The sequence below is a fragment of the Anolis sagrei genome, chromosome 3, assembly GCF_037176765.1.
Source record: "Anolis sagrei isolate rAnoSag1 chromosome 3, rAnoSag1.mat, whole genome shotgun sequence".
Taxonomy (NCBI): Eukaryota; Metazoa; Chordata; class Lepidosauria; order Squamata; family Dactyloidae; genus Anolis; species Anolis sagrei.
The window spans coordinates 70,464,889-70,479,940 of NC_090023.1; the positions used below are offsets into that span (position 1 = coordinate 70,464,889).

The window sequence follows — 15,052 nt, forward strand, 5'->3', positions numbered from 1 at the left end:
AACCTTTGTTAACTTCAGGTTGAAGATCCTTAACTAAACATTTGCCTTCATATTTACTCAGCTGGAAAATGGATTCAAGCATGCAATTTGATTGACAAATGGTTTCCTGGTTTGGAGTAAAGTTAAGTCTGGGCTTGCTTAGTCAAATCTGTCGATTTGCATATTTAGCATCAGGTAAAAACAAGGATTAAAATAGATATTGATGTCATTTTAAATGTCGCTTAATTATATCTTGCCACTGTTCAATAATTGGAACTCTTGGGTGGTAGATGTAGCCGAGGTAAAACTAAACCATCATTTCATCTACACACTAGGTCAAAATGTATGCAGCCTTCCTTGATGAAGACGCCACAGGGAAATAGAGTTGGGTGTTATCAGCATCCTATTGGTGAGCGAATGGTGGGGTGGGGGTGAGTGGAGGGGTGACAAGTGGGGGGTGGCAAGCAAGGGGTAGGCAAACAAGTAAGTGGGGTCGGTGAGTGGGGGTGGCAAGCAAGAGAGGGGTCAGTTAATAGCTCATGTGCCAAGAGAGAGGGAGCTGTGCTCCTTCTGAAATTCTTGCCATAGAAAGCAAACTGTAGTAATTTGAGCTTTGGAGACCAGAGTTTGAATTCTTCTTCAGCCATGGAAACCCACTGGATGACCTTGAGCAAACTGCATTATTTCTGCCTCAGGGGAAGGGAAAAGAAAATATCATCTGAATAAATCTTGCTGGGAAACTCTGTGATAGGTTTACCTTCAGTCAGAAATGACTGAAGGTAGACAACAATAGTAACACTACAAAGAAAATATAGGTGTAATTATTTGGAGGTTATATCAATATGTATCAACGGATGATGCGTTTTCAAGGAGTTTCTGGGAAGGTACTTTGCAAACATGTAATGCTTAAGACAGCCATCTTATCTCTTGTTTATGGGTGATTCAAGGATGTTGAAAAGCCTTACTCATAAGCAAGATAATGATTTCATCTGTGGCAAAGAAACAGCCATTGAGATGTTCTGGCCTGTCAATGTCATAATTGGTTAATTATATCCATCTCATGTGTGGCTAGTCTCATCTATAAAACTGAATATAGTTTTTGCTTGTTTGTTTATAAAGTTGGAAATACGTTTCTGAAGTAGTTTTTCTTTGTGCAACTTTCATTTTTGTATGCTTTCTCTAACACAGGTGGCCAAGCAAGTGCTCAAGGTGGCAAAAGTTATCAATGTGGAAGGAAATACAAGCTAAAACACAACACCCTTGCTACTCCAGCTCCACTGGCTGCCTATTAGCTTCCGAGCACAATTCAAAGTGCTGGCATTGGCCTAAAACCGCTAATGGTTTTGGCCCAGTTTACCTGTTCGAACGTATCTCCTGCTACAAACCACCTAGGATCTTAAGATCATCCAGGGAGGCCCTGCTTGCTGTCGCCCTGCCATCGCAATCGCGGTTGTTGGGGACAAGAGACAGAGCCTTCTCTGTGGTGGCCCCTCCCAAGTGAAGTCAGATCTGCTCCTTCCCTCCTGACCTTCTGGAAAAGGGTGAAATCCTGGCTGTGGGATTAGGCCTTTGCGGACTACACTGACGTGATGGTACAGCTATGGTTTAATGGACTCAGATGGACTGTGTGTAGGGTGATGATTTAATTCTGGTGATTGTTCTAATGTTTTACTGTTTTTCTAATGTTTTATACTATTTTTTACCTAAGATGTATATTTATGCTTTTGTTGTCAGCCGCCTTGAGTCCCTCTGCGGAAATCGAGATAGGACGGGATATAAATGTCTGAAATAAATAAATAAATAAATAAAACAAGCTGCAGGAGATAACTTTTACCTGAGTCTAGTGGGAAGGTCAAGAATCTGCCTACTCCTTCCCTGTGAAACACATGTAGTTCCCATCCCATTCCTTTAGACTGCAGAAATCAATAATTCCTTGCTGTTTTACAGCTAATCTGTTTGAATGTCTCTTTCAGCACTTTCTGATTTTCTGTGTTTCCAAACAGGCAGAGCTAACATCAACACTCCACAATCTTTTAAGTGCAAGAATGAACAAACTCTGTGTTAGGCTGTTTATTACACAGTCATAAATATGCAAACATACTCACTCCCCTTAGGGACTTTTCAATTGTCTAGGCACATTACTTTCATTACCTTATTTTGCATGTAAAACATCATACATTCATTACATTACACTGCAAGTACATAAGTACGCAAGAACTACCGTTTTATATCTTCTGCATTTTCTTAGCTGGTGAAACTACCTTTATGCCTAGAGGAACAAAGCATACAATCATCATAATTATAATCCTACTTTTTTCTCATAAATAATATTGAGGTGTCCGAATCTGTTTATGGAGGAACATGCAGTCATGCAAGGGAGATACTATCCTTGGGCACTAGTATACCTAGCAGCATCCATTAGAAGTAGAATGGGATATAAGTCTTTAGCATATCTAACTGGCTTGAGAGCAAAGATTCTCTCTTACTACCATGGGTTGTTTTTCTAGCATGGCCTTTATCAGCCAAAAACAGAGTTATTGGTATTAAGACTGCCATGGACAGCTGACTTCATTTGTGCATTTTATCTAATCGGATTGTACATGTTCGCTATTCCTCATTTTCATCAACATTGCTCTCTTCCAACCAAGATGATGTTATAATTTTGTCTGCCATCTGATTGTCTTTGGTTCATTATATGTGGTTAACTCATGGTTTCTATCTTCCCATTATAGGTTACTTCTTTTCTTCCCATCATCTTATCATTATTTAAAGTTAGGTTAATATTTATGCCAATAACTAGCTAATGCTTATACTCTCAGTAATCCGCACATACTCCACAATACACAAAGTTCTTAAATTGCACAGATTATGTCCCCAAACCTGTATCACCTTCCTCTGTGTTGAGTAAATTGCTTTTGCACTTTGAATTTAAGTGTAAAAGTAGATTTTTTGCAGTAACTGAAGCAAGTTGATGACAAAGGGAGAATGTGGGAGGAGAGAGGAACTGGGACATTTTAAAATCAGATGAAAAATGAGATGATTAGTTTGACCTTCCTAAACTGGACTGGTTGGATATTATTTTATTTTATACTCTTAAATTGTCTATTTATTGCTCTATTATGGAATTAGAAATGCTAATTAACTTTTCATAGAATCATAGAGTTGGAAGAGACCTCATTGGCCATCAGTCCAACCCCCTGCCAAGAAGCAGGAAAGTTGCATTCAACACACCCCTGACAGATGGCCATCCAGTCTCTGTTTAAAAGCCTCCAAAGAAGGAGCCTCCACCACAGAGTTCCACTGCTGAGTGGCTCTCACAGTCAGGAAGTTCTTCCTAATGTTCAGATGGAATCTCCTTTCTTGTAGTTGAAAGCCATGGTTCTGTGTCCTAGTCTCCAGGGCAGCAGAAAACAAGCTTGTTCCCTCCTCCCTATGACTTCCTCTCACGTATTTATATATGGCTACCATGTCTCCTCTCAGCCTTCTCTTCTTCAAGCTAAACATGCCCAGCTCTTTAAGCTGCTCCTCAAAGGGCTTGTTCTCCAGACCCTTGATCATTTTAGTCGCCCTCCTCTGGACACATTCCAGCTTGTCAATATCTCTCTTCAATTGTGGTGCCCAGAATTGGACACAATATTCCAGGTGTGGTCTAACCAAGGCAGAATAGAGGGGTAGCATGACTTACCTGGATCTAGACACTAGATCCAACTGTCCTATGTGACATATTAAATTATGCCTTACTTATCCATTTTCTCACATAACATTATGAATAATATAGTGTTCGGTAAATACACACACAGCTGCATATTAATGTAGTATTAGTAGTATTATCATAGTTATCCAAGTATTACTTGTAACAACCAAAAGATCTACAACTGATTGAATGACTCATTGCAAATTTCACCTTCTGATCATATGTGTAATTCTAGAGGTTAGCATTAATTGGCAAGTTTTAACTCTAAACTCAATGCTTAGCTGTAGTGTTAACCCTTTGCAGAAATATTGGACTCTTTTACCCTGCTACAATAACACATTCTACAAGGCCAATGCACACTTGACCAGTAATGAATACTCTCATAATGTAAGTATGTAAAGTTCACTATGTCTTTAAGGTTTCCGTTTCAAAAAGCAATGTCATCCACATCCTATGCTTCACTTCCTGTTACCAGAGATGATACATAAGGAACTTTTGTTGTTGATCAAGAGGACTTGCTCTTAGTTCTTCATGCGACCGCTAGATGGTGCCCGTGCAAAACTAAACTCCACAACAGGGAGAAATTTGTGTTTGTATATCTCACATGTACACAATATTTTACATTTTCAGAGGGAGGATATTCATTCATTTTACTTTGAATATATCACTCATGCAAATATGTATTATGTATTAGCTGACATTTCATATGTATTCCTTATTTAAATTATTTTTGTTGTCATTCACAAAAACTGCGAGAAGATACAATGGCTAAAGGTAAAGGTAAAGGTAATCCCCTGACATTAAGTCCAGTGATGTCTGACTCTAGGGTGTGGTGCTCATCTCCATTTCTAAGCCGAAGAGCCAGCGTTGTCCATAGACACCTCCAAGGTCATGTGGTCGGCATGACTGCATGGAGCGCCGTTACCTTCCCGCCGGAGCGGTACCTATTGATCTACTCACATTTGCATGTTTTCGAACTGCTAGGTTGGCAGAAGCTAGGGCTACTGCGCCACCAGGGGCTACAGTTGCACTTTTTCTAGGATTGGACTGTCCATTTTCTCATTACCCCCAATCCTCATTTTCACCATAAAGAGGCAAACACAGAGTCCTGGGCAGAATAACAAGTTATCAGGATAATAAGGAGGGTTGCCAATTATTGGAATTACGGTGGGAGGATAGAAATGAACAACACAATAGGTTCCTTCTGCTTCTTTGATAATTGCCAGAATTGATTTCTTTTAATGAACCTATGCTACACTATTGTAACAGTTCAGTCCTAGTTTAACGGTCATGGTTCTGTTCAGAGGAATCTGAGACTTATAATTTGGTTAAGTATTTAGAATTCTTTGCAAATCAAAATCTTTTGCTATTTTCAAATTTGCAGGATTCCATAGATATAAATTCTGTTCTTTTGCAAATAACATGCCTTATAACATTGCCATTTTTGTGAGTAACAACTAGCATTTACAACTAATATTATAGAGAGTTAAAATATTTCCATGGGACATTATTCAAATGTTTAGGCTATGGTCTCATTTATTTGAAATAAAAGTACTAAGTGTTGTATCAGGGAGCAAACACACAAAAATATGTAATCAGCAACAAGTCACAAGGGGTTGGGTGTGTGTTATGTTTGTGTGGATTACTAAGAATTATACATTGGATAGAGCCCTCAGTGGCACAATGAGTTAAATCCTTGTGCTGGCAGGACTGCTGACATCAAGGTCAGCGGTTCGAATCCGGGGAATGGGGTGAGCTTCTGTCTGTCAGCTCCAGCATCCCATGTGGGGGCATGAGAGAAGCCTCCCACTGGATAGTAAAACATCCAGGCATCCCCTGGGCAACATCCTTGCAATTCTCTCACACCAGAAGCGACTTGCAGTTTCTCACGTTGCACCTAACAAGGAAAAAAGCTGTCAAATAATTTTCCAAGCTCTAGCGTCTCTTACATATCATGACATTGGTATGTACACTAGAAGCACATCTCAAATGCCCATTGTAAGAGGGAGTCATATACTGAAATCCATGGAAGGGGAAGTTTTTTTTAATATGGAGAAGACACCATCTAACTGTCAAAGTGCTGTAAGTGTTGAAGAAGGAATCAGGAAATTTAAAAAAGCATTTCGGAAATATGTCTAAAGGTTTGTTCTCTTGGCAATCTGGCTTTCTTACTGAATAAAGTCAAATGAGGAATTAAGAGACAATAGCCAAGATAGCATTGTTGGGATGGAGAATTATATAGATAGAGCAAAGACACCACACTTCTGTGATCAACGTTTTATTTTTTTTTATTTTAAAAAATTCACACACCATTAAGGAAGAACTATATTCAGAAGGCATACAACCTGGACTTATGGTTTATGTAGGAGTGTTTAACCAGCTACGCTCCACAATTTAATATGCAGTTTGGAAGAATATCATAAAAAACATTTACCTGCTGATTTGTGCTGTTAAAGAGACAAACAATGATTTAACCACCTTTTTTCTGGTTAATTTATAATCTTTTGATATATTCCCTTCTCACTTCCTTAAAAATGAGCTGGTTGCATACTTCTCAATAGAGGATACTTTACAAGTGATGGATTTCCATTATTTTTCTTAAAAAATTATAGACACATTTTATTGCAACTAGAAATTATAGACACCTAAAATTGAAATAATTCATACTGAAGGGAAACTCCACTATTTCAAAAGAGGAACTGTGAATGAATAATAAGAATTGTGTGTGATGTCTGAAAAGTAACTGGAAAGATTTGTTTTAAAGTGCTTTTTGGTGCAATTTACATTCTATGGATTTCATAGAAAATTTGCAATTGATTGTAATGGGTGTGGACCACATGATTTCTTTAGCAGATTTAACATTGCCATATATATCCTTTCATTTCAAATACAATGCCTTTTGAAGATCACAACCATAAGCTAATAAATAGGATACCATACAACTGGGATGCAAAACTTAGATATTTGCATGAGATAGTTATGATTGTTGTATACTCCATTGACATCATTAGATCAAAGGGAGTGTCACTGAATAGCAACAGTGCTTTGTTATTGTATTGTGCCTTCAAGTCATTTCCAACTACGGTGCTTTGTTGTTGTATTGTGCCTTCAAGTCATTTCCAATGTATGGTGACCCCAAGGCAATCACTTTTGTGACCCTCCCCACCACGATTCTGGCCATAAGCTTGAAGATATGTTAAGTTGTATGACAAAGACTTTTCTGAAACAGTAGGAACAAAGCATTAAAGCATAAATAACGAGAAAGAAATACAGTATTCTCAAACATATTTTAACACATACTTTCACTTGTTCTACAGTGTATTTATTATGATCCTTCATAATAATATTATGCCCCTTCACAGTATTCACATATGCCTGTGTTTTCCACCTTTGCATTCCATGAAACCTGCTTTGAAGCTGCATAGCCATTCATGATTCCTTCCCTACTAATCTCAACCAAACCATCAATTTGAAGTGGTTAAAGTCTAGCAAATTTAGATGACTTCTTGTATACAAGGAAAATATGTGACCAACATTGCAGTAAGCTGACTTGGTCTTCCTTTATCCTTGTTTACAGTTGGTTAGATGAAGATACCTAAACTATGTGAGATCAAAACAAACATCTCTGGTCTGTTACGTTCACTGGAGCAATTGACTGCTATCACAGTGATTCCTCAATGTTATTAAGGATCAGTCTGTGAACTGAGGTTTGGTTTATATTTTCCCCAAATTTATCTGGAAGAAACCATGGCAGATTTTATCTTACAGATGTCTATGGCAGTAGATGCTAGTTGATCCTTTAGCTAGAAACAATAGCAATGTTGCAGAACAATTGTTCACAATACATTGGAGGCAAGCCTTCATTATGCCAGTAAGTGTATTTCCTTCATTAAACTAGGGCACCTCCCCAGTTGGTGCCCTCAAGACGTCTTGGACTATAACTCTTATCATCTCCAACATAAATGGATGATCATGCATTCAGGGAGTACATAATGACTACTAGTGTTCTGTCATTTTTCTTTTGATGATGATAGTCGAAGATCTTCTCTCTTTCTCTTTTGGAGCTTTCTGAAGATTCGGCATGACGCCCACAAAATTAATTCTTCTATACCTGGGACGTTGTCCTCTTCCACCGAGTGCGTAGCTTCGGGAGGGATGCATATGGACTGGTAAGGGAGGAAAGGGACACCCGCCTAGCCAGCCAGATCAGCCAGATCAGCCAGATCAACCCTGGCTATCAATGTCGCAGCCAAAATTAATTGCTGATTTACGGTGAAGACGTTGCTTCTGGAAGGTGACTGCTTGGTTGCTCCACTGCATGCTGGTTTTTCAATACACAACATGACTTATAGTTTTCTACCACTTTGGCTTGAAGGTTAGCTTGATCTTTCTTGCCCCAACTGTCTGTGGCAATGTACACATTGTATGGATCATGCGAATGTTCAAGCTTTTTGGAACGGATATAGCTTAGCATGACTCCAAATGTGAAGAATCCAAAGAAGCAGAACAACAAGAGTATGAACACTACTTCCAGGTGGTCACTGGTTGCTGTGACTGGTGCAGGCGTGGGGTGGTTTGTTTTAGCTACAAAGTCTTCCAGCAGTTTTGAAAGGAGCAAGTTCAGTGCTGTATTGTTGGACGGCACTGCCATTGTTCTGTCAGGAATACTACAGCGTCTTTTAATTCTGATGTATCGAGTGGTATGAGAGAAAGAGCTGAAAAAACAAAACATAAAACAGTTATATTTAAATCATAATCACATTGATTTCTATTCCAGAATTAGATGTTTTGAATTGATGGATATATGTGTATATGTATATAAATAACCTATTAATTTTAATGATGGAATTTGTAAAAACTGAAATACTATGCATATATACTAATGGCTAAACCTGTATCTTATAGCACTGCTTGTAAGGTTATCTGATATGAGCCACCAGTAATTATTTTTATCCCTAGGTATCAGGAACAACACCTGTTTGTCTTCAAGTTGACTCTGTTATTGGGTTTTCTTGGTATGATTTATTCAGAGGAGGTTTTCCATTACCATCCTATTTAACTGAGTGTGAGTTGATCATGGTCAGTGGATGGTCTCATGAACTCTTATTCAATTGAACCAGTATACCCTCTGTTCTCTTGCTCACTTGTGTTTTTTTTTTTTGAGGGATAGGTGTGTCATGTCAGTAAATAGCATTCACCCAGTAGCCTCTGAAAGATAGAGGTTCCTTCACACAATACAATGGTAGTTCTATCGCTCTACTCTAACTCCCATGGTTCTGTCCTATAGAAGCCATGGACTTGCAGTTTAAGGCGAAGCATTGAGAGTCCTCAGCCAGCATGTTCCAATGCCTCACCAGACTACAAACCCTATGGGATGGAACCATGGCAGGGCAGTTGAAGTGGAACCATAGTACTATAATTGCGTAGTGTAAAAGCACCCTAAGAATATAGCCTCTAGCCCAGCGCTTCACAAACTATCTGATGTGAAGAACTAGTAATTATTGTGTACAAACAGCAGTATCATAATTGTGCTCATAGGCTACAATTGCTTCTTTCTTTTCTGGACACCTACCTGGGACAGGCAGCCAATGGCCCAGAGACTGGTGCTGTTGCAGGTAGCATTGTCTTATAACATACCCTTGTTAGCTAAATTCTGTTTGGGTTGTTGTAGATTTTCAGGCTATATGGCTATGTTGGAGAAGCATTCTCTCTTGATGTTTTGCCTGCATCTATGACAGGCATCCTAAGAGGTTGAGAGACCTCATAACCTCTGAGGATACCTGTCATAGATGCATGCGAAACATCAGGAGAGAATGCTTCTAGAACATGGCCATATAGCCCGAAAAACCTACAACAACCCAGTGATTCCGGCCATGAAAGCCTTCGACAATACATTAAATTCTGATTTTTTTAAACTTGTGTATGCACATGAAGTTGCCATGTATGGAGTAAAGATTATTGGCAGATTTGAGCAGAGCAGACTCAAGGCATTTTGCTGATGGGTGGAAAATAAAAAATAGTTTTGCTACCCTACCAAATCAAGGTGTATACTCCCAAACTAGACAAGTTATTTTGGCACAAGAGGCAAGCATTCTCTCCATTTCAAGCAGTAAAATACATTCATATCTTATTTGTTTATGACACCATCAATCTAGTGTCTTCTTCTGATAGTAGCAGTAGCTGTGCATCTTGTTCTAGATATCAATTCTGATCCAAGGACTAGCCTTTATATCTGATTTTTTTAATGCAAAAAAGGGAATGTAATCAATAGACATAGCAAATGGATTTGTACTTTTTCCAGAGGTGCTTCTGACAATCTCTTGGCACCATATAGGGATGGAATAGGTACTGATTCAGAAACACAAGCCTTCTCTTAATTGCCTCCTTTCCTTCTCTTTGATTTTTGTCATTATTTTGACTGATAAACAGAGAGGGAAGAAGGTATTTTGAAGGCATTCGAGGGATATGCCTATAACATAATGAAGTTTTTGCCCGCACAGAACTGCTCTCCTGTGTACTATGGCTATCATAATTTATTGTATGACTGGAAAGTATGTTATTCCACCCTTGAGCACAATGTAGACCTAGATGTTTCTCAAATATAATGCCATTTGTTGTCATTAAATGGCACCATTGGATACTGACCAGTCTTAGCAGTTCCATTGAGCACATTTCAACTTTTCTTGTGATCTGGTCTAAAGTCTGAGGACCTCAGAATTCATTTAGGAATGGATATCTTTTGGAAAATCACATTGGGAAGATTAGAAGTCACCTTGTTCTTGCTAGATTTTCTTTGCTGGATTTTTCTGTGCAAAAAATCCCCACTGTTTAATCTACCAAAATATGCTCACAGGTAATACCATACAAGGATTTTTTTTATACAGGGTTCTTAGGAAGTTGCCTATTTAGCCAGTATTGCACCACCTGACATCTGACAGGAAGTAGCAACCAATAGTGAAAGGACCAAGGCAGTGACATCTCTGGCCCATCCCCTGTTCGGATATCAGCCAGCATGCCAATGACTTAAATCAAGAAATAGTTTTCTAAGATCTACAGAGACACTTGCTGGAACACCTCAGCAAGCGAGACTCCAAAAGTGGTAGGCTAAAACCCAGAACCTCAACCAATGGCTGATACCAAATAAGAGACTCTCTCCTGGACACAAACATTAGGAATGCACTGAACAGACTGCGCTCTGACACCATGAGATGCAGAGCCAACCTTCAGAAATGGGGCTGCTACATGCACAATGGAGGACCTTCTTATAACAACACCAGAGGCACTCCAAGTGGCCAGCTACTGGTCAAGGAACATTTAATAGAATGCCAAGTTTGCAAACTTTGTGGGGTTTAAAAACATAATACAATACAACTGTTTGGTTCGCTCCTGATATGATAAATAAATAGGAAGTTGCCAGGGGCATGACTTTCCTTTTAAAATGCAGCATGTTGACTTCATAAATCTTGTTTCCATGTGAGAGTGTTTCTCCTACAGCAATTATGGCACAAATGCACACTGAAAGTGGCTATGGGACTGCATGTGGCCCACAGGTCATGTGTTGGCAACCTCTGTTTTAAAGCATCAGATGATTAATAGTGTGAAGCATCTCTGGATGAGTGCATGCCTTGCAACTATTTGAACCAAATATTTACAAGCCTTCAAGATATATTTATGGGCCATTTGGAAACTCTATGAATTGAAATTTGCCATGATAAACATTCTGCATGCCTTCTACCTCTGAAAATTAGGATGGAAAGGGAATCAAACATATGAGGCACTGCAACACACAGCCGACTGACACCATGCACCAAGGTAAGCTTTCCAAGAAATTGAGAGGGGTTTTATTTTGATTTACCCTGGGACCTTTCAAATGCTCCCAAGAGATCTTGCGTATTCTTATTATGTGTCCATTATTGCTTCCTCATGCATCTATTATTTTGTCTTTAAGCTGTGATGTCACTAGAGGAGTGCAGTGAGTGTGTGCCAAGTGACACTATCAGAAGGAGTGACACTAACATAACATTTTGTGCAGTGTTTCGGCAGAATTTTTTTTTTATAAAAACCACCACTGTAGTAAGATATAAATGCAAAAACATTTTTGTAAACAGCTTACGTATACTGTATCAACATACCCACATCACTAAAACTTTATGCTAATTTACTTTTTTGGACCTTCTAATATGCTTGCACTCTGTTCAAAGGTGTTATTATTACCCAATTGCAATGACATGGTTTCACCTGCATGTGCAACAAACACATGCTGTTGTTTTAATTGCTGATGTATTTTTAATTTTGTCAAACTTGCTGGGTTTTTAGCTATGATACTGTGGTATGGGGTGGAATGGGGAAAGATTCATGTGGATGACACCAATCCTAGAAATTTCACTGAATCTAGGGAACTCTTCACATGTGCAGCTGGAATTGCCATAGATTGTGGCGATTCCAGTGGTGCATGTCTGGGGGCATGGGGAAGTTGCAGTGTATTGTGTAATGGGAGCTGGCAGGCTCTGTCATAAAGGGAAAAGTGAATTAGCTCTTGCCAATGATTTCGCCCTCATCTAATGAGGTCGTAAGTATTCTGATCTTGCAAAAACACCTCCCACATGGGACTAAATTAACAAAATTAAACAGAACTGTGGAACTTTTGCAGAAATGTTTGAGAATGATGCAAGACGGAATGATGCATTGAAGGATTTTAATGTTTGTATTCTGTTTGTAAGCTGCCTTGTGTTGCGGAGAAAGGCGGGACAGAAAGATCTTAAATAAATAAATGAGAAACATTTGCAATCAAGCTCAGTATTGCCTCTTCTGAAGGGTCCTATCTATCTCTGCACTGTGAGTTTTTCAGTTTCAGGAACTTTTGGAACCTTTTCACACCGTTCTATATCCCAGAATATCAAGGCAGAAAATCCCACAATATCTGCTTTGAACTGGAATATATGGCAGCGTGGACTCAGATAACCCAGTTCAAAGCAGATACTGTGGGATTTTCTGCCTTGATATTCTGGGATATAGGGCTGTGTGGAAGGTCCCTTATTCAGCCTTAGATTGTTCAAAAGTGTGAGACTGTTGAAGGAGTCAAATTTCCAGAAATCTGACCAGCTGTGAGGACCAGACCTTTTATCCTCAGGGGGAGAGGGAGTAACTATGTTCCTGGTCATTTAAAACAGAGGTAGGGAATGCTCAGCTCTTTAGGTGTTGCTTGGCTGCAACTCCCATCAGTTAGAATGCCATTGGAGGGACTGATGGCAGCTGCAGTCCCACTGTCTGTGGGGATATGTTTCTCATTGTTGGTTGAAAATTATGTCAACTCTAGCCTCTATTATCCTAAATCTAAAGATGGAAAAGGATGCATATTTCAGTTAGGGTGAAAAGTGTAATAATGGAGAGCTTTGTTTGGCTAATATATAGTGTGAAAAATGGCTTTTAGTCAATATTTTTTCTGGGCTGAGGAAATATGGTTGAATAATTGGGTTAAGTTCCAGAACATTGCAAAATATGTTCCCTATGCACACTAAAGTGCCTTTCAGTTCAGGATTCAGAGTCACATCATATACTCCAATGGTTCTCAACCTGTGGGTCCTCAGATGTTTTAGCCTTCAAATCCCAGAAACCCTAACAGCTGGCAAACTAGTTGGGATTTCTGGTAGCCTTTGCACTGTTTTTAAAAAAATTAAATCATAGATTATATTGGAGAAAATGCAGCATTTTACTTGATCAGAAGTTTTATTATAGTTATATCAAATTATGAATATGTTCTTTTCAAGGGTAGAATGTGGAGACAACATGAAGAAATGTGCAGATCAAATGTTCATTTTATTCTGTTTCAAGGACACTATTGGCATCGGTTTCGAATGTGTAGCATTTATACTAGCAGCTAACCAAAGAGCAATCCTGCTTCTACATCTAACTAGCTGCTCTATCATTGCTCCTTCTTAATAAAGTCTGATAATTGTAACACCACATTCTACTCTTATTTCAAAGTTGCATACACTTGTGAAAGTAATACACCTTCATAGAAATTAACTGCAAGGACCAGCTTTCCAAGCAATCTGAAGTCGTGACAGTGGATTTTGGTGTGATATTCCCTCCTCATATCTTAGGTATGGCAAATGAAAAGTATCTTTGTCTTGAGTGATATATAGATGCATATGCCTATCACTAAAACTGGAAAAAAGATTATTAATGTTAATTTCCTTTTTAATTTCTTCTTTTAAGACATTGTTTATTTCCAGACAGATCTAGAGTACCTTTGAGAGGGATTATTTCACTGATTGAAATTACTCTTAAGAAATGTTTGCCTGTGTCATTCTAATTCCTATGTAAATGTTTATAGCGGCAGAAGTTCTTCTCGCAAGGTTACTTTCATACCAAGAAAACATGGAAATGGTGATCATTATCTGCACTGTCACTGTTGTGAAAACTGTATGTAACTTTGAATTGTGCTCACATTTTAAAACTTTCTATCCACTTGTTACAAGTACTGCAATTCTTTGAAACAAGCATCCTTCCTACTCTTTCCACTTCAGATTAAAAAAGATAAACTTCAGAGAAAGAGAGAGATGAAGGTGCCAGATCAGATGCCGGGCGAATGCACCTGATCCACTCCCAGGTATAATGGAACAGAAGGGTACGCAGTGGCAGGAGCTCACCTCCTCTAACAAAAAAGGCAGACAAGCAAACAGGAATAAACATGCAAACTCACCCAGCAATGTGAAGGAGGGAGCCTGTAACCTAGATGCAGTGAATCAGGCTCGCACTCTGAGCTTGGCTGGGAAGAAACCTGAAGTCTGGGCGTTAGGGAGCAGCATCACACTGTGGCTCCTGGGTTGGGAGGGACTTCTCCTGTGTGCATGAGTAGCCAGCCTTATGCTGTGAGCACACAGGGGAGGGAACCTATGAGCTGCCGGGAAGGAAGGTTTACATAGAGGAAGGTGGCACAGATTTCCAGGCTATCAGGCAATGAAGACTAATAAAGACATGTTCCCCACACAATGGGAAATGCATGACTTTATATGCAATGCTGAACAGTTCTGAGATTAAGACTGGAACGTACTTAGTCCTAATCTTTTTTTTATTCTGGTTTTAAACCACTTCATTGGATGTGTTGCAATAGCAGATTCCCAGATTAGTTTAGTATTTACACCTTATTTTATTTTTTCTGGTTATTTAATATTTAATGTTTATTTTACTTAAGTGATATTTGTCTCTACTGTTCTAATGTAGCACAAATCCTATGTAAAATCATACTATGTATTTTTGACATTAATATTGAAATCTGAAATATATACAGAAAGTCTTCACTTTCAAGTGCTAAAATACAATAAACATTTCACATTCATAGTGGTCAGGGTCACAGGGCACCCATGAAAGTGAAGA

At 38.9% G+C, this 15,052-nt stretch overlaps 1 protein-coding gene across 1 annotated transcript; it reads right to left on the reverse strand.

The window, feature by feature from the left end:
- Positions 1-5,950: 5,950 nt before the first annotated feature.
- Positions 5,951-14,489, reverse strand: KCNE1 (potassium voltage-gated channel subfamily E regulatory subunit 1). The gene is made up of 2 exons (XM_060766908.2): positions 14,379-14,489; positions 5,951-8,388 (listed from the first exon to the last, which is right to left on the reverse strand). The coding sequence occupies exon 2, from the start codon at positions 8,322-8,324 to the stop codon at positions 7,941-7,943; it is 384 nt and encodes a 127-aa protein (XP_060622891.1). The 5' UTR covers positions 8,325-8,388; positions 14,379-14,489; the 3' UTR covers positions 5,951-7,940.
- Positions 14,490-15,052: the final 563 nt, after the last annotated feature.

Excerpts from the sequence above, each read along its gene's own strand:
- KCNE1 (XM_060766908.2), bottom strand. The coding sequence starts at position 8,324 with ATGGCAGTGCCGTCCAACAATACAGCACTGAACTTGCTCCTTTCAAAA.